This window comes from Bombina bombina, chromosome 4 (assembly GCF_027579735.1).
Source record: "Bombina bombina isolate aBomBom1 chromosome 4, aBomBom1.pri, whole genome shotgun sequence".
In the NCBI taxonomy this organism is placed as follows: Eukaryota; Metazoa; Chordata; class Amphibia; order Anura; family Bombinatoridae; genus Bombina; species Bombina bombina.
In genome coordinates, this window is record NC_069502.1 from 855,748,081 (window position 1) to 855,773,488 (window position 25,408).

Below are 25,408 nucleotides of genomic sequence, written 5' to 3' on the forward strand. Positions count from 1 at the left end.
ATATGAAAATAAATGTAATTATTGTTACAGGTGTCAGGGGATTACTACAAACAATGCAGGATTCGTCAATTACATTATTTGATGGTAAGTATTGGCCCTTTTTTTTTTTTTTATAATTTTTTTTTTTTTCTTAAATTATTTTGGTTTACATTCATAGATAAAATAGAAATCACTTTAGAACCACTTGTGACTGACACAGTTTGTCAGGAGGATGATGATGATGAGACACAAATAGAGGGACAAACTCAAACACAACTTGAGACACCACATGTTGACGAATCAGAATGTGAGGAAGAGATTGAGGATGCACAACAATGTCAGATAGATGAACCAGAGAGACCAAATGAAGTGGAACGATTGACAGATATGGCATTGTCTTTCAGAAATGAACAGAATGAATTTTTTAAAGAAATTATTGCATTACAAAAACAGAGAAACAATATACTTCAAGAACAGTTAAATGTTCAAAAGGAGTATTATCAGAAAAAGTTAGAGTTAATGAATAGGAGACATCCAGATGTATAATTATTTTGTTCATATATACCTTTAAGTTATCGTGTCTAAACAATTTAACGCACTTATAACCTTTGTTAATGTTTAGTCGAGTTTACTGTTTTGAAGTTGATATTTGGTGTTTAATAAAGATTTTTATATTATTAAATAAAGTTTTTTGAATCAAAGTAAATAACGAAACTTAGGTTTTTTGTTTCAAATTTTTTTTTTTATTCAAAACTAGAAATAGATATATATAACTCTATAAATAAATATATATATATATATATATATATATATATATATATATATATATATATGTATATGTATAAATAACACAACACAACTTTGGTAACAAACTATATAATTCCTCTCAGAAAAAATAAAAAAAAAAATATATATATATTCACACACAATTATATCTATTTTAAATATAAAAAAACAATAAAAAATGTATTGGAATCCAATCCGAAAATTTCCTGAAAGAAAAAAAAAAAGTGTAATTAATAATATATAAAAAAAAAAATATTAACATGTCAATACAGTTTTAATTAGACTTACATCTAAAAAATCTTTCAATTATTTCAAGACGATTTTCCACTCCAGCTCTTGTGGTATGTCTTGTGACAATTTCCTGAGGAACATAAACATCTTCTGGCACATCCTCCAGACACACCTCATCTAGATTTACTTGGGAAATAGCTATATTATGCATGACACCAGAATTATGTCATTACATTTCTCTGGGGAATATTGTAGATCACCACCGGAACGGTCCAACACCCTAAATCTCATTTTCAGTACCCCAAATGTACGCTCAATAGCACTCCTTGTTGACCTGTGAGCTTCGTTGAACTTGATTTCTGATCGTGTATGAGGTATTGGTACAGGTGTCAAGAGCCAAGGCCTACAGGGGTACCCGCTGTCACCTTCAAAAATAGAATAAAATAAAAAATTAGCTAGATGTAACTACTTGTTTATGAGGTTCAACTATGACAATTTAAAAATTACAAGAAAGGTTTGAGTAATATAAATATAAAAAGTTTAATATTCACCTAATAGCCAACCGTGTGGCATGTCTCCACGTTCAAATGCTGCAAATAAAGCCGACCGCTTTAATATGTGATAATCGTGGCATGACCCTGGAAAACCTGATCTTACTGCCCAAAACCTAAGGTTAGAGTCACATACTGCTTGAACATTGAGAGAGTGGAAGTGTTTACGATTTCTATATTGCTCCTCCCTTAAAGCTGGTGGTCGAATTGCAATATGTGTGCAATCAATTGCACCTAGCACATTTGGAATGCCGGCAACTTGATAAAAAACAGATTTTACTTGGTGCCATTCATGTACATTCCTTGGCACATATATAAATTTGTTTAGATGCTTCAAAATAGCTTTTAAGACAGTCCTCAAATGTCTACAAAAAGAAGGCTGACTCATGCCAACCACTGCACTGGACACAGCCTGAAAAGAGCCCGTGGCTAGGAAATGCAAAACTGACAATAACTTGAGCATTCCCGGTATTGACCTTGTTCTTCTGGTCTGTGGCTCTAGATCATTCTGAATTAGAACATATAGATTTTGTATGCTCTCCCTGTTTAGGCGAAATCTTTTTTTTATCTGGTAATCAGATAATGCCTGAAGTCCACAACGAGGTAGAAAAACTCATGGAACTCTTTGCCATCTACGTATTGGCAAAATCTGTTCATTTATACGATTTTCATGGCCCCTTGCTAAAGAAATTGCATACAAAATCAGGAAATAATCCATCTTCTGGCGCTGAAAATATGGAGTAAATTAGATGTTCTCCTATCTCTTCATGGAGAACATTAGTAGTCGTATTAGGAGGAGAACTTTAGGCTCGCCAATGGCGCAAAATAATGATAAATGTATATTTTGGAGAGAAATAGGTCGTATTCTTGAATATACACCCTGAAAAGGGCGTTTTAAAGCTTTATTTTGCGCAAATGTGCGCCTAGGCGAGGGACATTGAAGGGCGAGAATTTGTCAGTCGTATTTGCACATTTTTCGGAGTATTTGTGATTGATAAATAGAAGATATATTACGACGGCGTGAATTGAGGCGCAAATTAAGGAGAATATGTTTGATAAATCGAGCCCTATGTATATGTATCTTAACAATTATATTAGTTTAAATATTGAAAATATATGTCTAAAGGCTTAACTTTTATAAATTACTTTAGTTTTTATAAAGTAATTGGTGCCATCATGTTTAATACAGATTTCTTATTATCTCTTTTTGTGTAAATAAAGCTAGCAAACTTTTTAGAGGGTGCACTACACGGCTGATTTTACTGATCACCCTGCTAATTTTATAACCAATATTAAAGGGACAGTCAACACCAGAATTTTTGTTGTATATAAAGATAGACAATCCCTTTATTACCCATTCTCCAGTTTTGCATAACCAACACAGTTATAATAATACATGTTTTGCCTGTGATTAACTTGTATCTAAGCATCTTCTGACATCCTCCTGATCTCATGACATTTTATTTATTATCTATTGACTTTTATATTAGCCAATTTGTGCAGTGTCTGCCACAAGCCACGGGCATGATCAAAATTTTATCTATATGGCGTACATGAACTAGCTTTAAGGGCTTAGACATTATCACATGAGCCTTCCTAAGTTTAGCTTTCAACTAAGAATACCAAGAGAACAAAGCAAAATTGGTGATAAAAGTAAATTGGAAAGTTGTTTAAAATTACATGCCCTATTTCAAACATGTAATGTTTTTTTTGGAAATTAAAATGAGCTAATGTTAAAAAAATGTTCAGTTTTTATTGCACAAATTATCATTAAAAATGTTTGCGTTAAATTATGCAGAAAATGATATAATATTAGAAAATATTACACTGCCCCCACACTACTTTATAATGACACCCAGCTACTTCATTATATTACCCAACTGGCAACTGAAAGCTGTGTGAAATTGCTTCTTTTATTGCCTGGTTTATATCTGTCCCTAATTATCTTCAGCAGGGAAACAGATAAGAGGAAATTTAAGCTCAAACATGGTGGCACCCATTATTTATAGAAACAAAACAAAATCAGAGGGAAAAGGGAACAAAATAAATAATGAAAGTATATTGCAAAGTCTTTTTTAGCTACATATAATTAAACATTTTATATTACAGTTCCATACCCCTTTAATTCCTAATATATACTGTGCATATATAAAATATTTACTGTGTGTGCAGATATTTTGCAGTGCAACACTTAATAACTGTTATATACTGTGCATATATATATAATATTTATTGTGTGTGCAGATATTTTGCAATGGAACAATTAATTCTTGATATATACTGTGCTTACATATTATTATTATTATTATCAGGTATTTGTAGAGCGCCAACAGATTCCTCAGCGCTGTAAACATAGTCAATATACAGGATAGCTTTTGTAGGGGTCAAGTGGGTAGAGGGCCCTGCCAAGAGTTTCACTGTTGTAGTCGGCTCTTATGAAGCGATCTGTAAACAGCTGGGCCCATAGGCTTACATTCTAAGGGGTTCAAGGGGAAAGCAATGGAGTTAGGAAAGGTTAGTACTGGTTGTATGCATCCCTGAATAGTAGAGTTTTTAGGGAGTGCTTGAAGCTGTTAAAACTAGGGGAGAGTCTTATGGAGCAAGGCAGGGAATTCCACAAGATGGGGCCAGTCTGGAGAAGTCCTGTAAACGGGAATGTGAGGAAGTAACAAGAGAGGAGGAGATCCTGAGCTGATCGAAGGGGACGGGAGGGAGAGTATCTAGAGACAAGTTCTGAGATGTAGGGGGGAGCAGTGCAGTTGAGAGCTTTATATGTCAGAGTGAGGATTTTATGTTTAATCCTAGAGGCAAGAGGAAGCCAGTGAAGGGAGTGGCAGAGAGGTGCAGCAGATGAAGAGCGAGGAGTAAGAAAGATGAGCCTGGCAGAGGCATTCATAATGGATTGTAAAGCAGCTATGCGGCAGCTAGGTAGACCAGAGAGGACGGAGTTGCAGTAGTCGAGGCGGGAAAGGATGAGAGAGTGGAATAAAATCTTGGTTGTATCTTATGTAAGGAAATGTCTAATTTTAGCGATGGTTTTTAAGGTGGAAGCGGCAGGCTTTAGCCAAGGACTGAATGTGAGGAGTGAAGGAAAGATCTGAGTCAAGTGTGACCCCAAGACAACGGGCGTGCGGGGTAGGGGTAATGATGGAATTATCAACAGTTATAGAAATTTGGGGGTGGAGATATTGGAAGAAGGGGGAAAAATAAGGAGTAAAGTTTTGGAGAGATTTAGTTTAAGGTAGTGAGAGGACATCCAAGATGAGATGTGAGAAAGACAGTGACACCGGTTAGTAAGGAAGGACGTAGGTCTGTTGTAGAGAGGTAGATTTGGGTGTCATCGGCATACAAATGGTATTGAAACCCATGGGACTTTATTAAGGAACCTAGTGATGACGTGTAGATTGAAAAGAGAAGGGGACCAAGGACATACAATATTTACTGTTTGTGCAGATATTTTGCAATGCAACAATTAATTCTTGATATATACTGTGCATACATACAATATTTAATGTAGGTGCAGATATTTTACAATGCTTTCCATGTGACCATGATGAGGGAATGTGATAACAGGATACACACATGTGATGTGAGATGGGTCAGTGATGTTTTTATGTTTCTTTCTTGCAGCGTGTGACTAACTCACTGACAGTGAGTGACATGACCGGGGACAAGATGACAACAGAGAGGATACTGACCCACACCCTGCAGATCATGTACCTGCTGACAGGGGAGGTGATGGAATATTCCATAATAACAGCTGCATGTCCCTGTCACTGGCTGTATTTGTTTATTTACACACATTAACATGGTTTGAAATGATTAGAATATGTTGATTGCAGCCTGACATGTCCTCGCTCATTCTGTACATGGGTTATATAACCTTTTCATACTAAGGGCCAAACATATGTATCTTTGTGTATATACTTTAATAAGCAAGGGTAATCTGAAAAACAAAACATCCAAAAATATATTACAGTATATTATATTAGACCAGAAATGTTCAAATATCTATGTAAAGTTTTTAGCATTTCTTATCACTGAGGATGCCCACAAAGCTGGCATATTTCAAAGAAATTTGTTTATGCAAAGAAAAGTTACAAGCACATGAAAAATGGCTGTTAGGGGGTTTCGTGGTTGTGAGGAATTTATTGTAGTGGGACCTGGCAATTTAGAGGTTAAATGCTATGAGGTTGTGTCAGTTTAGCGATATTAACGCAATATCATTCTATGCATTGTGCACGTGATATTCAGTTGGTAATATCATGGTAAGTTTTGCCAGCACTCTATTTAGCACATCTCATTATAAGTAAGTGATGCACTAACTAAGGGCTTGCTTCCATTGAGCTGTTAAAAATGGAGCCGTAAGTGTCACGCCGCGCCGCACTAGCCGTTGCTAGGGGCGCGGCGTCTCCTTGCGTCTCCTTCCCTGCTAGTTGCCAGGGGTTGTGTCGGGTCCGGATGCGTGCGGCACTGATGTCATCGCAGCACGCTCATGAAGCCGGTCAGACGTCTGTGGCGCAAACCCTGCGCCTATGTAAGTTCTACTACAACGATCTGTCACTGCCCAAGTATAGGTGTTACTTTGTGTGCTCCTGGGTTTGACAGATCATTGTATTAATTTGCCTATTTTGTGTATGATCCCTGCCTGTCTGACTACTCTGCCTGCTATACCCCTTAATTACTGGATTGATATACTGATGCTGAACCCTGCCTGTCTGATTACTCTGCTTATTAAACCCTCTTGTTCTGGATTGCCTCTTTGTTGCCGAACCCTGCCTGTCTGACCATTCTAGTGGTTTGTCCTTGGACTGCTCTGTCGTTGCCGCTGGGGACTGTCCTGCCTGTGGTGAGTGCCGCCTTCCTCATTTTACTAACTTTCTCTGCTCTGGGATATTCCCTATCATTCCGGCTCGACGCCGGGATAACAAGACTACTGGCCGAGTTCGGTCTGATAGAGGAGTATCCCACAAGCATTACAGTAATCTACGGAAGCGGCCGACAGCTAAAAGTAATTTATGGCTCCATTTTAGTACCAGGTTTCCATTGATAAGGTTTCCGCTTTGCGAGCCGTCACTCTTTTCGTGTAGGTGTAAGTTAGCATTGTGTTAACTCACATTGTGTTAACAAACAAGTGCGGCGCCGTATATTTTACCCGTCGTTGGCTGCTAAAATCAAATCAAACACCTAATGCATGCTCAATATCTACCTCTCAACCGCAACCCCTCCCGCAATAACTAATATATTAACCCCTTATCCGGTAACCCCCATACCGCAAAGTATCTATCAAAGTTATTAACCCCTAAACCGCCATCCCCCCACAATGCAAAACTATCTATTAAATCTATTAACCCCTAATCCGCCATGTCCCCACAACGCAAACTATCTATTAAATCTATTAACCCCTTAATCCGCCATGCCCCCACAACGCAAACTATATATTAAATCAATTTTTTTTTTATTTATTTTTTTTATTTTGGGGGTTTTACTGTTAGAGGGGTGACTTAGTATTTTTTAAGGTAAAAGAGCTGTTTAACTTAGGGCAATGCCCTATAAAAGGTTCTTTTAAAGGCTATTGGTAGTTTAGTATTAGATTAGGGGGTGTTTTTATTTGGGGGGCTTTTTTATTTTCATATGGATTAGTTTAATTTTTTATAATTTTGTTTATTATTTTATGTAATGTTAGACTTTTTTATTTTCTATAATTTTAGCTTAATTTAAACCTAGTTTCTTTCTAATGACACGATGAGTCCACGGAATCATCAATTACTGATGGAAATATCACTCCTGACCAGCAGTAGGAGGCAAAGAGCACCACAGCAAAGCTGTTAAATATCACTTCCTTTCCCACAAACCCCGGTCATTCTCTTTGCCTCTAGTGCAAGGAGGAGGTGAAGTAATTTGTTGTCTAATTATGATTCTTCTATCAAGATTTTTTTGAAGTCAGGGCAGGATTGCTCTGATCTTCCATCACAATTTGGGTATAGCTGTACTCCACGTTAGCAGGGCTGTGGTAGCTTTAAAGCAGTTAGGAACTTGTAAAGTGGGCTTTGCTGTGTTTTCCTAACAAATTGCTGCCCTATGTCAGAATAGTCAGAATACCACAGAAGACTTACTCTGTTCATTACCTTTTCCACAGGTCTCTGTGAGAAGTGGCATCCTCTCATGCCTTGTGAGTCGTCCTCCTGCCGGACAGCTAGAATTCAGGTAAGTGCCTTTTCGTCTTGTGGGGCTGGGAGACTGGCACTAAAAACAGGTTGAAGCCCCTCTCTGCAACTTATATGGGACATATATATCCTTAGAAGGATATCGGAGGCAGTATGCAGGCACTGGATGGTGACAGGAGAATAGGGGTTAATATAGAATCCCCTTTATTTATTTTTGGACTCTTATGTATCATGTTAGAGGCTACTATGGGGTTAATGACCCCTCTAATTTTTAATTCCTTCCTTTATTCTCAGTAGCGCAGTAATAAGCGTACCTAGTGCGCTTCAATCTTATGAGAAAGAGCTTCTAAGGGATTGTGTACTCTAAGAAGATTCACGCCATTGCGGTGTGTTTTAGAGCCTTTCTTGTTTTTTGGACAGTGTAGCATGTCTGTGCGCTTTGGGCTCAATGTCGGGAAAGGAATCTTAATTTTCTTTCTCATGGATGGGAAATTAATCTGGGTAAGAGTCCCTTTGTTTCATCCACAAGGGTGGGTTAGGGAATCATTATAGTTTCTCCGATTAGGAAAAGATTCCTATCAAAAATTTTTATTTTCAAGATATATTCTTTTTCCTTTCTCGGCAGTTTACTGACCGGCTAACTGCAAGTAAATAATGTAACCATTCTTGCAACCAGCAGGTTGGGAGTTTAGATCTGGCTGCAGTTGATTTTTATTCATCTTTCGATGATTTAATATGGAGGAATTGGTCTAATGTGATATTGGACTTCAATCCTTTTTGCCATTTCCAACAGTGGATCTGTCTCAGAGATAGATCTAGATCAATCGACAAGTGATTCTCTCCCGTAGTAGTTTTCGGGAGTATCTGTCTCAGGACGCATGTTTTTCGAGACATTCATGGGTGAGGTGTGCATGGAACCTTCCTGCTGAGCTGGAAAACAGTTTGAGTCTTGTTTTTAGGTGCAGGGATTTTGGATGGGAAGTGTCTGCTCTCCTCTTTATTATCTTCGAGTTAAGAGTGATTTACAATGCTCAGATGGCTTGGCCTCTGTTGTCCTTAGCTGGGTTTCAGTTGGACAATATCCCCTCAATGATTTACTTCAACCACCAGGAAGGCACTGGGCGTGTCTTAGCCTGGTTGGAGGTGTCTGGATTATACAGTGGGCTCTCAATTATTGTCAATCGGCCATCCGCTGTCCAGGAGCAGACGGTTGGAAGCGTTTTTTCAGACAGACAGACTTTCCATCCCGCCGAATGGGAGTTCCATCCGGAAGTGTTTTCCAGGTTATCTACCAAATGGGGGTTACCAGAATTGGATCTCATGTCGTCTCGTCAGAACGCCAATCTCCCAAAGTACGGCTCAAGGTCGAGGGATCCTCAAGCTAGTCAGTAATTGATGATTCCGTGCACTCACCGTGTCAAGAAATAAATAAATTTATCAGGTAAGCATCATTTTTTTTTTTTTTTAAGTAATTTAGGATTATTTTAATTTATATAATGGGGTTAATTTAGGGGGTGTTAGGTTAGGGGTCTTAGTGATTAGTTATTTGCGTTGTGGGGTTTGGCGATTTAGGGGTTAATAGATTTATTAGGTTAATTGCGATGTGGGTTAATGGCGGATTAGGGGTTAATAGTTTAATCGATACTTTGCGTTGTGGGGGCACCACGGTTAGGGGTTATAGATTTAATAGATAGTTTGCGTTGTGGGGGCATGATGGATTAGGGGGTTAATAGATTGCGTTGTGGGGCATGACAGTTTAGAGGTTAATACATTTATTATAAGTTGCGATATGGAGGGATGGCGGATTAGGGTTTAATAGTTTAAATAAGTACTATGCAATGTGGGGGCATGGCGGTTTAGTGGTTAATACATTTATTATAAGTTGCGATGTGGGGGGATTGGCGGATAGAGGGGTTTTGAAGTGCCGGGTTAGATTTCAATGGGAAAAAGGTCTCAAAGAGCACCTTTTTCCTGTTTTACACCTAGTTAAGCTGGGTGTAATTTTTGTTAGTGTATCGGCAGTGTATTTACGGTTTGTGCGGGCATTGGAAACCTGGTATGATTTAAAAATTAGCGGCTTCCTATACTTTGTATGGGACACGATAATGTTTTCGGCAGCCGGAGTCCGGTTGCCGAAATTGAGTTGTAACGGGCCGTTGGAAGCAGTTGGTGAACGATATTACTTCCAACAGTATATTTATCGGTTTTCGAGTGCACTCAAACCGAATTACGGCTCAATGGAAACGAGGCCTAAGTTACCCACAACAAACAAGTCTTTCAGAAATATTTTAACCAGTGAATTCTAATACACAATTGAGAAATACTAAAACACGGACCAAAGTCTCTCTTGACTTGTAATCTAGGTTAGTGGTAGAATGTATTTGACTCTAAAGGTCACATTCCAATTCTTGGTCTTTGGTTGGAAAATTTTCTCTATAGAATTGCACCATTACAGGAAAAATCCAGCCCCACCCCCTCATTGCAGCAGTGTTCACCGACTGATTATAGAGGTGCGCACTGCTAGGGAATGTGACATTATACTAGTGCCAGGGCTCAGTAACTCTTTACTTACCCATCTGGCCCTTTAAATATTTTCCTAACTTCTGTCTGTGTCTATGTATGTTCCCAGTAACATTATCCTGGCTCTGTCAGTAAAGGTGTGTGACAGAACCATTCCCTGTGTCAGCGCTGAATGAGTTGTGTGTGTTTCAGGTGCCTATAAAGTGTGATGATGTTGCTGTGTATTTCTCTATGGAGGAGTGGGAGTATATAGAGGGACACAAGGAGCTTTACAAGGACGTCATGATGGAGACTCACCAAGGACTAAGTACTATGGAAATCCCAGGAAATGAGAGCTCAGGTAACCCTGTGTAGTAATAAATATCTCACTCAGGAAATGCACATAGACTACAGAAGTAACTGAAAAAGTGTAAATCTACAATCCGTCATGGGTATTAATCTAATGAGCTGTCTGATTATAAACAAGTTTTATACCCAATAAAAAAATAATTTTTTTACAAGGGTGTGAGAGGCAAAACGTTTGTCAGGGATATTAATGCAATTATACATGAATATTTTTATATGCACAAATTTATTTAAAGTAATGATAAGCTCTTCCCTTATAAAAACAGATCTGGAACGTTAGTGATATTTTAGATGGAGTTTAAGAGGCCTATGTATCAAAGGTCTTGCGGAAGACCTTGCTGAATGCGGAGAGCAATACACAAGAGCTGCTGGTGCAACGGCGCCCCCTGCAGACTCGCGGCCAATGGGCCGGCAGCAGGGAGGTGTCAATCAACCCGATCGTACTCGATCGGGTTGCATTGTGGCGATTCCTGTCCGCCTGCTCAGAGCAGGCGGACAGGGTTATGGAGCAGCGCTCTTTGGCCCGCTGCTTCATAACTGCTGTTTCTGGCGAGTCTTCAGACTCGCCAGAAACACGGGCCCACAAGCTCCATACGGAGCTTGATAAATGGGCCTCTAAGTCATCAGTTGTAATGAAGATTCACAATAATTTACTTTTTAATATAGATATGAATATAGATATGAAATTCAAATGCTCCGCTGCCCACTTCAAAAGTCAAATTTTCTGTGAGCTAACTGTTTGATTTGTTGTCCAATCAGCACTCTCCCCATATGTCACTGTTGTTGTTAGCGCACAGAAAAATTTAATTTTGAAATAGGTGGCGGAGCGCGAGATATTTGAACTTCATATCTACATAAAAGTAAATATAGAGCATCTTAATTACAAGTGATGAATTAAACTCCATTTATCATTTACATTCTGCATCTGATTTTATAAAGGGGGAGACTTTACCATCACTTTATGCAACAGACTAGCAGGAAATACATTGCACATTCTTAGGTTGTGATGCGCATTGGCTGATAGAAAAATGTAGGTTTATCGAGCAACAGATCATCATTTAAAAAAATCAAATAGAATACATTGTACATTGTTTCATGATTAGCAAAAATAAACTCATTGTATTCTCTATTAGAACTAACAGGTCACAGTGATGAAAATCTAGACATAGGAACACAAAGAGAACTTGTACAGAATATTCAGCCATCAGATGTCTCTGCAAGTGAGTGATCTAATTCTGTAGTATAAGATTCGCACTTAAAAAAACGCTGATTCTGATATTATTTCACCCTATAAAAATTATGAGCCTCAATACAGCCAGGTTGCAATGATAAAACGTATTTGGTTCACACCCCTACCTTGTCTTTTCTTCTCTCTCACCCTCTACGTTATGTGAAAATTACACACACACGCCCTCTATTCTCTTCACTCTCACCCTCTAATTTATGTTAATGATACACACACATCTTCTTTTCCTCTCTTTCTCACCCTCTAGTTCATCAAATTGTATTCTGAAAAATCCGATTTATTGTGAATTCAGTCATATCGGCTAGATTACGAGTTTTGCGGTACAGCTATACCGCTGAAAAATTGGCCATTGCACGTGGAATGGCCGGGAATGCATATTACGAGTCGAGGCGGTATAACTATACCGCAAGCATTTTAGCCTGTTACGCAACATCCATTCCGCACTCAAAAAAATGACGTTTGAGTGTGGGATTTCCATAGCGCCGGTATTACAGGTTATGCGTTCAGGCTAAAAAGCTTGCTTTTACAACTTATACCGACACAATCAATTCCACCATCTGAGACCAATAGTTACAGATTTTGTGTAACAAAACTGTTTCACGAAACTCATAACTAAACTGTTACAAAGTACACTAACACCCATAAACTACCTATTAACCCCTAAACCGCCACCCTCCCACATTGCCAACACTATTGAAATATATTAACCCCTAAACCGCCGCTCCCGACACTAAAAAAAACTATTACCCCTAAACTGTCAGCCCCCCACATCGTAACTACTAAACTAAACCTATTGACCCCTAAACTGCTGACCCCCCACATTGCAAAACACTAAATTAAATCCCCTAAACCCAACACCCCCTAACTTTAAATTAAAATTGTATAACTAATAACTAGTTATAACTGACTAAAAATAAGTTTAAACTATAAATTTAACCTAGCATTACTATTCTAATAAAATAAAAAAAACTACCAATTAAAAAATCTAAATTACAAATTTAAAAAACCTAACACTACGAAAATTAAAATATCTAAAATTAGAAAAAATAAAAACACGAAGATTACAAAAATAATAAACAAATTATCCAAAATATAAACAATTACACCTAATCTAATAGCCCTATAAAAATAAAAATAAAAACCCAAAATAAAAACACCCCCTAACCTAGAAAAAACTACCAGTAGCACTTAAAAGGGCCTTTTGTAGGGCATTGCCCTAAGTTAAACAGCTCTTTTACCTGTAAAAAAAAATACAAAGTCCCCCAACAGTAAAACCTACCACCCACCCAACCAAACTAACAAACCTAACTCTAAAAAAAACCTAAGCTACCCATTTCCCCTAAAGGGGCATTTGTATGGGCATTGCCCTTAAAAGGGCATTCAGCTCTTTTCTTCTGTTAAGTGTGATCAGTCCACGGGTCATCATTACTTCTGGGATATTACTCCTCCCCAACAGGAAGCGCAAGAGGATTCACCCAGCAGAGCTGCATACAGCTCCCCCCCCCTACGTCACTCCCAGTCATTCTCTTGCACCCAACGACTAGATAGGATGTGTGAGAGGACTATGGTGATTATACTTAGTTTTATATCTTCAATCAAAAGTTTGTTATTTTAAAATAGCACCGGAGTGTGTTATTATCTCTCTGGCAGAGTTTGAAGAAGAATCTACCAGAGTTTTTGTTATGATTTTAGCCGGAGTAGTTAAGATCATATTGCTGTTTCTCGGCCATCTGAGGAGAGGTAAACTTCAGATCAGGGGACAGCGGGCAGATGAATCTGCATAGAGGTATGTAGCAGTTTTTATTTTCTGACAATGGAATTGATGAGAAAATCCTGCCATACCGATATAATGTCATGTATGTATACTTTACACTTCAGTATTCTGGGGAATGGTACTTCACTAGAATTACACTGTAAGAAATACATAAAGCTGTTTAATAACTAGAGATTATGTTTAACGTTTTTGCTGGAATGTAAAATCGTTTTCATTTACTGAGGTACTGAGTGAATAAATGTTTGGGCACTATTTTTCCACTTGGCAGTTGCTTAATCTGTTTTCTGACAGTTTCTGTTCTCCCTCACTGCTGTGTGTGAGGGGGAGGGGCCGTTTTTTGGCGCTTTTTCTACACATCAAATATTTCAGTCAGCAACTCATTGTATTCCCTGCATGATCCGGTTCATCTCTACAGAGCTCAGGGGTCTTCAAAACTTATTTTGAGGGAGGTAATTTCTCTCAGCAGAGCTGTGAGAATTATAGTTTGACTGAGATAAAAAACGTTTATTCTGTAATTTGTTTCCTGCTTTCAGAATTTGTTATCTTTGCTAATGGGATTAAACCTTTGCTAAAGTTGTGTTATTTACAAGGATTGAGGCTATAACTGTTTCAATTTATTAATTTTCAACTGTCATAGATCTTCTGTGCTTCTTAAAGGCACAGTACGTTTTAATATTATTCTAATTGAATTGTATTTCCAAGTTACAAGTTTATTTGCTAGTGTGTTAAACATGTCTGATTCAGAGGATGATACCTGTGTCATTTGTTGCAATGCCAAAGTGGAGCCCAATAGAAATTTATGTACTAACTGTATTGATGCTACTTTAAATAAAAGTCAATCTGTACAAATTGAACAAATTTCACCAAACAACGAGGGGAGAGTTATGCCGACTAACTCGCCTCACGTGTCAGTACCTCCCGCTCAGAGGGAGGTGCGTGATATTGTAGCGCCGAGTACATCTGGGCGGCCATTACAAATCACATTACGGGATATGGCTACTGTTATGACTGAGGTTTTGGCTAAATTACCAGAGCTAAGAGGTAAGCGTGATCACTCTGGGGTGAGAACAGAGTGCGCTGATAATATTAGGGCCATGTCAGACACTGCGTCACAAGTGGCAGAACATGAGGACGGAGAGCTTCATTCTGTGGGTGACGGTTCTGATCCAAACAGACTGGATTCAGATATTTCAAATTTTAAATTTATAACTGGAAAACCTCCGTGTATTACTAGGGGAGGTGTTAGCGGCTCTGAATGATTGTAACACAGTTGCAATACCAGAGAAAATGTGTAGGTTGGATAAATATTTTGCGGTACCGACGAGTACTGAGGTTTTTCCTATACCTAAGAGACTTACTGAAATTGTTACTAAGGAGTGGGATAGACCCGGTGTGCCGTTCTCACCCCCTCCGATATTTAGAAAAATGTTTCCAATAGACGCCACCACAAGGGACTTATGGCAAACGGTCCCTAAGGTGGAGGGAGCAGTTTCTACCTTAGCTAAGCGTACCACTATCCCGGTGGAGGATAGCTGTGCTTTTTCAGATCCAATGGATAAAAAATTAGAGGGTTACCTTAAGAAAATGTTTGTTCAACAAGGTTTTATATTGCAACCCCTTGCATGCATTGCGCCGATCACGGCTGCAGCGGCATTCTGGATTGAGTCTCTGGAAGAGAACATTGGTTCAGCTACTCTGGACGACATTACGGACAGGCTTAGAGTCCTTAAACTAGCTAATTCATTCATTTCGGAGGCCGTAGTACATCTTACTAAACTTACGGCGAAGAATTCAGGATTCGCCATTCAGGCACGCAGGGCGCTGTGGCTAAAATCCTGGTCAGCTGATGTTACTTCTAAGTCTAAATTGCTTAATATACCTTTCAAAGGGCAGACCTTATTCGGGCCCGGGTTGAAAGAGATTATCGCTGACATTACAGGAGGTAAAGGCCATGCCCTGCCTCAGGACAAAGCCAAGACTAGACAGTCTAATTTTCGTTCCTTTCGTAATTTCAAAGCAGGAGCAGCATCAACTTCCTCTGCACCAAAACAGGAAGGAGCTGTTGCTCGCTACAGACAAGGCTGGAAACCTAACCAGTCCTGGAACAAGGGCAAGCAGACTAGGAAACCTGCTGCTGCCCCTAAAACAGCATGAATTGAGGGCCCCCGATCCGGGATCGGATCTAGTGGGGGGCAGACTTTCTCTCTTCGCCCAGGCTTGGGCAAGAGATGTTCAGGATCCCTGGGCGCTAGAGATAATATCTCAGGGATACCTTCTGGACTTCAAATACTCTCCTCCAAGAGAGAGATTTCATCTGTCAAGATTGTCAACAATCCAGACAAAGAAAGAGGCGTTTCTACGCTGCGTACAAGAGCTCTTGTTAATGGGAGTAATCCATCCAGTTCCACGATCGGAACAGGGACAGGGGTTTTACTCAAATCTGTTTGTGGTTCCCAAAAAAGAGGGAACTTTCAGACCAATCCTGGACTTAAAGATCCTAAACAAATTCCTAAGAGTTCCATCGTTCAAGATGGAGACTATTCGGACAATTTTACCTATGATCCAAGAGGGTCAGTACATGACCACTGTAGATTTAAAAGATGCTTACCTTCACATACCGATTCACAAAGATCATTATCGGTACCTAAGGTTTGCCTTCCTAGACAGGCATTACCAGTTTGTGGCTCTTCCATTCGGATTGGCTACAGCTCCAAGAATCTTCACAAAGGTTCTGGGTGCTCTTCTGGCGGTACTAAGACCGCGGGGAATCTCGGTAGCTCCATACCTAGACGACATTCTGATACAAGCTTCAAGCTTTCAAACTGCCAAGTCTCATACAGAGTTAGTGCTGGCATTTCTAAGGTCACATGGATGGAAGGTGAACGAAAAGAAAAGTTCACTCGTTCCACTCACAAGAGTTCCCTTCCTGGGGACTCTTATAGATTCTGTAGAAATGAAGATTTACCTGACAGAGGACAGGCTAACAAGACTTCAAAGTGCTTGCCGCACCCTTCATTCCATTCAACACCCGTCAGTGGCTCAATGCATGGAGGTAATCGGCTTAATGGTAGCGGCAATGGACATAGTACCCTTTGCACGCTTACACCTCAGACCACTGCAACTGTGCATGCTAAGTCAGTGGAATGGGGATTACTCAGACTTATCCCCTTCTCTGAATCTGGATCAAGAGACCAGAAATTCTCTTCTATGGTGGCTTTCTCGGCCACATCTGTCCAGGGGGATGCCATTCAGCAGACCAGACTGGACAATTGTAACAGCAGACGCCAGCCTTCTAGGTTGGGGTGCCGTCTGGAATTCTCTGAAGGCTCAGGGACAATGGAGTCAGGAGGAGAGTCTCCTGCCAATAAACATTCTGGAATTGAGAGCAGTTCTCAATGCCCTCCTGGCTTGGCCCCAGTTGACAACTCGGGGGTTCATCAGGTTTCAGTCGGACAACATCACGACTGTAGCTTACATCAACCATCAGGGAGGGACAAGAAGCTCCCTAGCTATGATGGAAGTATCAAAGATAATTCGCTGGGCAGAGTCTCACTCTTGCCACCTGTCAGCAATCCACATCCCGGGAGTGGAGAACTGGGAGGCGGATTTCTTAAGTCGTCAGACTTTTCATCCGGGGGAGTGGGAACTTCATCCGGAGGTCTTTGCCCAAATACTTCGACGTTGGGGCAAACCAGAGATAGATCTCATGGCGTCTCGACAGAACGCCAAGCTTCCTCGTTACGGGTCCAGATCCAGGGATCCAGGAGCAGTCCTGATAGATGCTCTGACAGCACCTTGGGACTTCAGGATGGCTTACGTGTTTCCACCCTTCCCGTTACTTCCTCGATTGATTGCCAAAATCAAACAAGAGAGAGCATCAGTGATTCTAATAGCACCTGCGTGGCCACGCAGGACTTGGTATGCAGACCTGGTGGACTTGTCATCCTGTCCACCTTGGTCTCTACCTCTGAAACAGGACCTTCTGATACAGGGTCCCTTCAAACATCAAAATCTAACTTCTCTGAAGCTGACTGCTTGGAAATTGAACGCTTGATTTTATCAAGACGTGGGTTTTCTGAGTCAGTTATTGATACCTTAATACAGGCTAGGAAACCTGTTACCAGAAAGATTTACCATAAGATATGGCGTAAATACCTATATTGGTGTGAATCCAAAGGTTACTCTTGGAGTAAGGTTAGGATTCCTAGGATATTGTCTTTTCTACAAGAAGGTTTAGAAAAGGGTTTATCTGCTAGTTCATTAAAGGGACAGATCTCAGCTCTGTCCATTCTGTTACACAAACGTCTGTCAGAAGTTCCTGACGTCCAGGCTTTTTGTCAGGCTTTGGCCAGGATTAAGCCTGTGTTTAGAACTGTTGCTCCACCATGGAGTTTAAACCTTGTTCTTAATGTTTTACAGGGCGTTCCGTTTGAACCCCTTCATTCCATTGATATAAAGTTGTTATCTTGGAAAGTTCTATTTTTAATGGCTATTTCCTCGGCTCGAAGAGTCTCTGAATTATCAGCCTTACATTGTGATTCTCCTTATTTGATTTTTCATTCGGATAAGGTAGTCCTGCGTACTAAACCTGGGTTCTTACCTAAGGTAGTTACTAACAGGAATATCAATCAAGAGATTGTTGTTCCTTCTTTATGCCCAAATCCTTCTTCAAAGAAGGAACGTCTACTGCACAACCTGGATGTAGTCCGTGCTCTAAAATTTTACTTACAGGCAACTAAGGAATTTCGACAAACGTCTTCTCTGTTTGTCATTTACTCTGGGCAGAGGAGAGGTCAAAAAGCTTCCGCTACCTCTCTTTCTTTTTGGCTTCGTAGCATAATTCGTTTAGCTTATGAGACTGCTGGACAGCAGCCTCCTGAAAGAATTACAGCTCATTCTACTAGAGCTGTGGCTTCCACTTGGGCCTTCAAGAATGAGGCCTCTGTTGAACAGATTTGCAAGGCTGCAACTTGGTCTTCGCTTCATACTTTTTCCAAATTTTACAAATTTGACACTTTTGCTTCATCGGAGGCTATTTTTGGGAGAAAGGTTCTTCAGGCAGTGGTTCCTTCTGTATAAAGAGCCTGCCTATCCCTCCCGTCATCCGTGTACTTTTGCTTTGGTATTGGTATCCCAGAAGTAATGATGACCCGTGGACTGATCACACTTAACAGAAGAAAACATAATTTATGCTTACCTGATAAATTCCTTTCTTCTGTAGTGTGATCAGTCCACGGCCCGCCCTGTTTTTAAGGCAGGTAAATATTTTTTAATTTATACTCCAGTCACCACTTCACCCTTGGCTTTTCCTTTCTCGTTGGTCCTTGGTCGAATGACTGGGAGTGACGTAGGGGGGGGGAGCTGTATGCAGCTCTGCTGGGTGAATCCTCTTGCGCTTCCTGTTGGGGAGGAGTAATATCCCAGAAGTAATGATGACCCGTGGACTGATCACACTACAGAAGAAAGGAATTTATCAGGTAAGCATAAATTATGTTTTTCACTGTCCTTAAAAGGGCATTCAGCTCTTTTACACTTTTGCCCAAAGCCCTAATCTGAAAATAAAAAAAAAAAACACCCCAAAAAATAAAAAAATATACCTAACACTAACCCCAGAGTATCTACTCACGGTTCCTAAAGTCCGGATATCCATCTCCATCCAGTCGGCGAGAAGTCTTTATCCAGGCGGCGACATCTTCATCCATGGCGGGGGCGTCTTCTATTTTCATCCTAGCGGCGCGGAGTGAAGTTATCCTGAAACGGCGATGACATCCTTCACAGAGCATCCTCTTCATATGATCACCGCCATACACTGAAGTTGAATGCAAGGTAGCCGTTTCAAAATGGCGTACCTTGCATTCCTATTGGCTGATTTGATTCTTTAAATCAGTAAAATGAGAGCTTCTGAAATCCTATTGGCTGTTCAAAACAGCCAATAGGATGAGAGCTCTCATCCTATTGGCTGATTTGAATTTAAAGAATCAAATCAGCCTATAGGAATGCAAGGTACGCCATTTTGAAACGACTACTTTGCATTCAACTTCAGTTTACGGCAGTGGCCGTATGAAGAGGATGCTCTGTGCAGGATGTCTTCCAGGATAGCTCTGCTCTGCGCCGCTGGGATGAAGATAGAAGACGTCCCCGAGATGGATAAAGGTGTCGCCGTCTGGATGAAGACTTTTTGCCATTTGGATGAAGATGGATGTCCAGACTTCAGGAACCGTGAGTAGATATGCTGGGGTTAGTGTTAGGTATTTTTTTTATTTTTTGGGTGTTTTTTTTTTTCAGATTAGGGCTTTGGGCAAAGTGTAAAAGAGCTGAATACCCTTTTAAGGGCAATGCCCATACAAATGCCCCTTTAGTGGCAATGGGTAGCTTAGGTTTCTTTTAGAGGTAGGCTTTTTATTTTGGGGGTTGGTTGGGTGGTGAGTTTTACTGTTGGGGGGACTTTGTATTTTTTTACAGGTAAAAGAGCTGTTTAACTTAGTGCAATGCCCTACAAAGGCCCTTTAAAGGGCTTTTTTATTTTTATAGGGCTATTAGATTAGGTGTAATTGTTTTTATTCTTGATAATTTTGTTTATTATTTTTTGTAATCTTAGTGTTTTTAATTTTTCGTAATTTAGTGTTTATTATTTTCTGTAATTTTAGATTTTTTTACATTTTGTAGTAGTGTTAGGTTTTTTTAAATTTGTAATTTAGATTTTTTTAATTGGTAGTTTTTTTTTTCATTTTGTTAGAATAGTAATGTTAGGTTAATTTATAGTTTAAACTTAGTTTTTTTTTATGTCACATATAAGTTTTTATTTATTTTAAAATAGTTATATTGTAATTTTAATTTAAAGTTAGGGGGTGTTAGGTTTAGGGGTTAAGAGTTTAATTTAGTCACATGTTTTTCGATGTGGGGGACGGTTTTTTAGGAGTTAATAGGTTTATTTAGGTATCGGGGAGCAGCGGATTGGGGGTTAATAACTTTATTTTGTGGCAGCGATGTCGGGGAACGGCGGATTAGGGGTTTATAGCTTTTTATTAGTGGCGGCGATGTCGAGGGGCGCCGGATTAGGGGTGTTTAGACTATAGGTTTATGTTAGGGAGTTATGTTTAAATGTAACTTTCTTTTCCCCATAGACATCAATTGTATTGCGTTATGGCGATCTCTATTCTTCACATGCATAACGCACCATACCGCATAGCACAAGGAGGCTTTTCAGTAACTCGTAATGGCAGCGCTATGGAGAGTGATATAATGCAATTTTTTTGGCGTTATTTTCGCACCCTGTTTAGCGCAAAACTCGTAATCTTAGGTGTATATGAATTAATATAGGAATACATTAGAAACTGGTACTTTGCAATATAATGATCCTTTTGCATTTTAAGTTCTGAAATATGTTTTGAGGTGTATATGTTTCATACTTATACTTTCAAATTTTGCTGTATTTTAACGTAACATCTGAATTTTCAAATCTTTTTCTAAAAATAAAAAATGTTATGTTATCGATGGATGTCAATATGCTCTGTATTAGGTGTATGGAAATTATAGTACCCATTACTATGTTAAAGATGAATTGCTTTTAGGGTACTATAAAATCCTAAACCATGAAATATTGTCTGCATTAAGGGCTAGATCAGAAATGGAGCACTAATATTTGCGGGCTTGCGATAAATAATCAGACATTACAAATGCTTGGTTATTGCTACCGCAAGCTTGTAGTAGCAATTAGTGCTTATAAAATGAACCAGAGATCAGATCTTTGGTTAATTTTATAAATGTCCACCAATTGCCCCCAAAATACAAAAAAGACATATAAATTTACAATTTGCTGCCATCACTACACAACTTACCCCCTTTGCTACACTAGGTTCTCAAGCTGTATCTCACGCCATGAGAACGGGGCTCCCACTGGAGCCTATGGAAGTGTGATCTTGTGCAACCCATTGTGCTCAGCTTGTAATACTAGTGCACATTAGTGTGCACTGGTATCACTCAGTGGATACCAGTGCACACTAAAAACGATATTTAGCGCTCTACTTGTAATCTAGCCCTAAATGTTCTGATATGACATTTATTACTGACGTAGATGTTAAAACCGAAGATCTGAATGTAATGTGTCACCTGGAAGTTCCAAGGCAGGAAATGTGTTACAGCGGCAGTGCAGGTAAGTGCGCATGCGTGACGTGTCTTCTTTTTATGAAGTATTGTCTGGCTTTTGTAGTTCGTTGTCTGTAAGTACTGTACATGATATCACTAGTCAGGGTGTCACCTCAATCACACACTGAGTGTCACAGTACAATATAGCCTGGTACTCACCTGCTGTCACATTTCTAGTGTTTGGTTATATCAGCCCTGATCATATAATGACACCAAGCAGGAAGACCCTGTACATCTGCTGTCATTTATATCTGCCAGAGTATAATCATTGTGACATAATCAGTTGCGGATACACTGGTTGCATAAAATTAATCCCACACCTCTATGTTATTTTTTAAGCTACTCATCTGTATGTTCTGTCTGTATATTGTGAGTTAAAGGATGTGAAAGACCATAAGGGAAGCATGCTCATATTATTTATTTTTAAATAGAACATTTTAAAAGGGACATTGTACTCTGCCAGGAAGCCACAGCATTAAACACAGAACCAACCAGACAGATGTAGAGAGCACAATACACATTTGCAAAAATGCAATATTAGTGATAATTACCCAGGTGAGAAGGGGCAACAATGATGACCATAGAAATTGTATGCGTTTGCAATAGTGTACACAGTCTACTTGCATGTTGTAATTAGCTGTTCACATGGACGCACACGTGCTGATACAGGGATGCGGCCCATTGGTGGCACATTTATTTTAGATACATTTAATAAGGAAGTCCATGAACCTTTCTGTAATATTGTATGTGTATAAAGTAATTAGGATTTGACTCTGTGGGTGTTTGTGTAGGAGCTTGTGTAGTGTTTCTGTGAATGTTTCCAGAGGCTGTTGGAATACTAGTGCTTTATTGTCCCCATGTCAGGTATAGAGGCAGTTATAAAACTAGTGCTATATTGTCCTCATGTCAGGCATAGGGACTGTTGGAATACTAGTGCTGTAATAATCAGGTATAGGTGCTATTGGAATACTATGCTGTATTGTCCCCTGACATGGGACTGTGGGACTACTAGTGCTGGATTGTCCCCATGTCAGATATAGAGTCTGTTTGAATTCTAGTGATTAGGGCGATTAAAAAAAATCCTCAGATGTAGCTGTACTCCATTGCTTTGTATGCGATTTTTTTGAAAACGAGCTCCATCTAGTGGTTGTTTTTAGCACACATTTGTGAAATGGACGGTTTTACTTTCACTTTCTGCAAACAAGTTCTGTTTGTGATACCAGTAGCAGCCGATCAATCTATATCTAAAAGCAAAGCCCACGCAAGAGAGTGAAGAGGAGGTTAAGCCACTTACTTTTATTTCCCCCTATGGCCGTCTGCAGTCTGAAACTTAGGGTATGTAATCATTATGGAACCTCCCACACAACATCCTGCTCTCTGAGAAAGGCTCAAATACATGGCAGATGCAGTTAACCCCACGGCTGCCAAAAAGGCTAAAACTGCAGTCCCCCTCTGCTAGCTAGCTGCTGGGTTAACTGCATCTACAATGTATTTGATATCAGCAAGGCACAGCATTTCTGAAAGGAGCAGGCCCCACCCCTACTGCTATATTCCTGGACAGGAGCAGGGCTCTTTATCCATCAAGATAAAATGTTTAGAAAAAGAAGGGAAGAAAATAATAATAAATAAATATATATATATATATATATATATACATACACACACACACATATATATATATATACACACACACACTCTTATATATATATATATGTGTGTGTGTGTGATTGTGTGCGTGTGTATATATATATATATATATATATATATACTGTATATATATTATGTATGTGTTAAGCCTTATCTGATTTTTTTTTCTAAGTTAATATTTTTTTAAAAGGTGTACACATACAATAAATAAAAGGAGTACGTTATAGCTTTTCTTTAAGTACCAAGAAGTACCTACAGCTAATTTCATTTAAACTAGTTTTGTTGTTTGTATTTTAATGCTCTCAGCCTGTATTTAACAATGAGAAATATGTGCTTTAAGATTCTGTACAGTTTAATGCATTTTTTTATTGAGAAATTTATGTTTAACAGTTATTTAAAAAAAAAAAATCACGATTAAAATCACAATCGCGATATTTCATGGTCAAAATCGCGATATTCATTTTTTCCCATATCGCAGAGCCCTACTAGTGATATAAGTCCCCATCAAGTATAGGGGCTGTTTGAATTCTATTTCTGGATTGTCTATATATCAGGTGTAGGGAGTTTTGGTTTAATAGTCCTGTATTGTTCCCATGTCAGTTATAGAGGATGTTGAAATACAAGTGCTGTATTGTTCCCATGTCAGGTACAGGGGCTGTTGGAATGCTAGTGCTTTATTGTCCCCATGTCCGGTATAAGAGGTGTTACTGTGATATCAGTGCATTTGCAAAGGATATATGAGGTTTAATAAAAAAAAAAAAAAAAAATGGATTCTATATTGAAAACTCTAAAAACTCCCCCCCCCCCCCCAAAAAAAAAACTGTGTAATACACAAAACATGGGGATTCTGATTGGCTACAATGGGTGTGTATTTGCAACTAGTAAAGTCACTAAATCCCAGCTAACTTGCTTTACTACATGGCACGTGCTGTACTTACTGATATGCTGTCACTACATGGAATTTCTTCCAGATGTCACTGCTAGTGATCTTATTTTATTTTTATTTCAGTTGAAAATGATGCTAAGATTTCATATAACATGGAACAAACAGATGATCAGTGCCTAAGAAATATAACAGAAGCTGCAGAGCAGGAAATATGTGACAATATAAGTACAGTTGAGTGTATGTGTGGGACGTGTCTGAGGGTCACAGGTGAGTGTACATGTATGACATGTAAGGGACACAGGGTACAGGTGAGTGTACGTGTGTGATGTGTCTGAGGGATACAGGGCACAGGTGAGTGTACGTGTGTGATGTGTCTGAGGGACACAGGGTACAGGTGAGTGTACGTGTGTGATGTGTCTGAGGGATACAAGGTAGAGGTGAGTGTACGTGTGATGTGTCTGAGGGATACAGGGCGCAGGTGAGTGTACATGTGTGTGACTTGTCTGAGGGATACAGGGCACAGGTGAGTGTACATGTGTGATGTGTCTGAGAGATACAGGGCACAGGTGAGTGTACATGTGTGATGTGTCTGAAGGATACAGGGCACAGGTGAGTGTACATGTGTGATGTGCCTGAGGGATACAGGGCACAGGTGAGTGTACATGTGTGATGTGTCTGAAGGATACAGGGCACAGGTGAGTGTACATGTGTGATGTGTCTGAGGGATGCAGGGCACAGGTGAGTGTACATGTGTGATGTGTCTGAGGGATGCAGGGCACAGGTGAGTGTACATGTGTGATGTGTCTGAGGGATACAGGGTACAGATGAGTGTACGTGTGTGATGTGTCTGAGGGATGCAGGGCACAGGTGAATGTACGTGTGTGATGTGTCTGAGGGATACAGGGCACAGGTGAATGTACGTGTGTGATGTGTCTGAAGGATACAGGGCACAGGTGAGTGTACATGTGTGATGTGTCTGATGGATACAGGGCACAGGTGAGTGTATGTGTGTGATGTGTCTGATGGATACAGGGCACAGGTGAGTGTATGTGTGTGATGTGTCTGAGGCATACAGGGCACAGGTGAGTGTACATGTGTGATGTGTCTGAGGCATACAGGGCACAGGTACCA

At 39.7% G+C, this 25,408-nt stretch overlaps 1 protein-coding gene across 2 annotated transcripts in view; it reads left to right on the plus strand.

Annotated features, from left to right (window-relative positions):
• The window catches only part of LOC128657298 (oocyte zinc finger protein XlCOF7.1-like), a 77,548-nt gene that overhangs the window by 41,209 nt on the left and 10,931 nt on the right, over window positions 1–25,408 (plus strand). Inside the window, exons 3-6 of one of the 2 annotated variants that reach the window (XM_053711586.1) lie at window positions 5,178–5,282; window positions 10,427–10,574; window positions 11,713–11,799; window positions 21,674–21,751. In XM_053711586.1, coding sequence (XP_053567561.1) covers window positions 5,178–5,282; window positions 10,427–10,574; window positions 11,713–11,799; window positions 21,674–21,751 — 418 coding nt within the window. The remainder of the gene's footprint in view (window positions 1–5,177; window positions 5,283–10,426; window positions 10,575–11,712; window positions 11,800–21,673; window positions 21,752–25,408) is intronic. The other variant, XM_053711587.1, reaches the window with a different exon arrangement.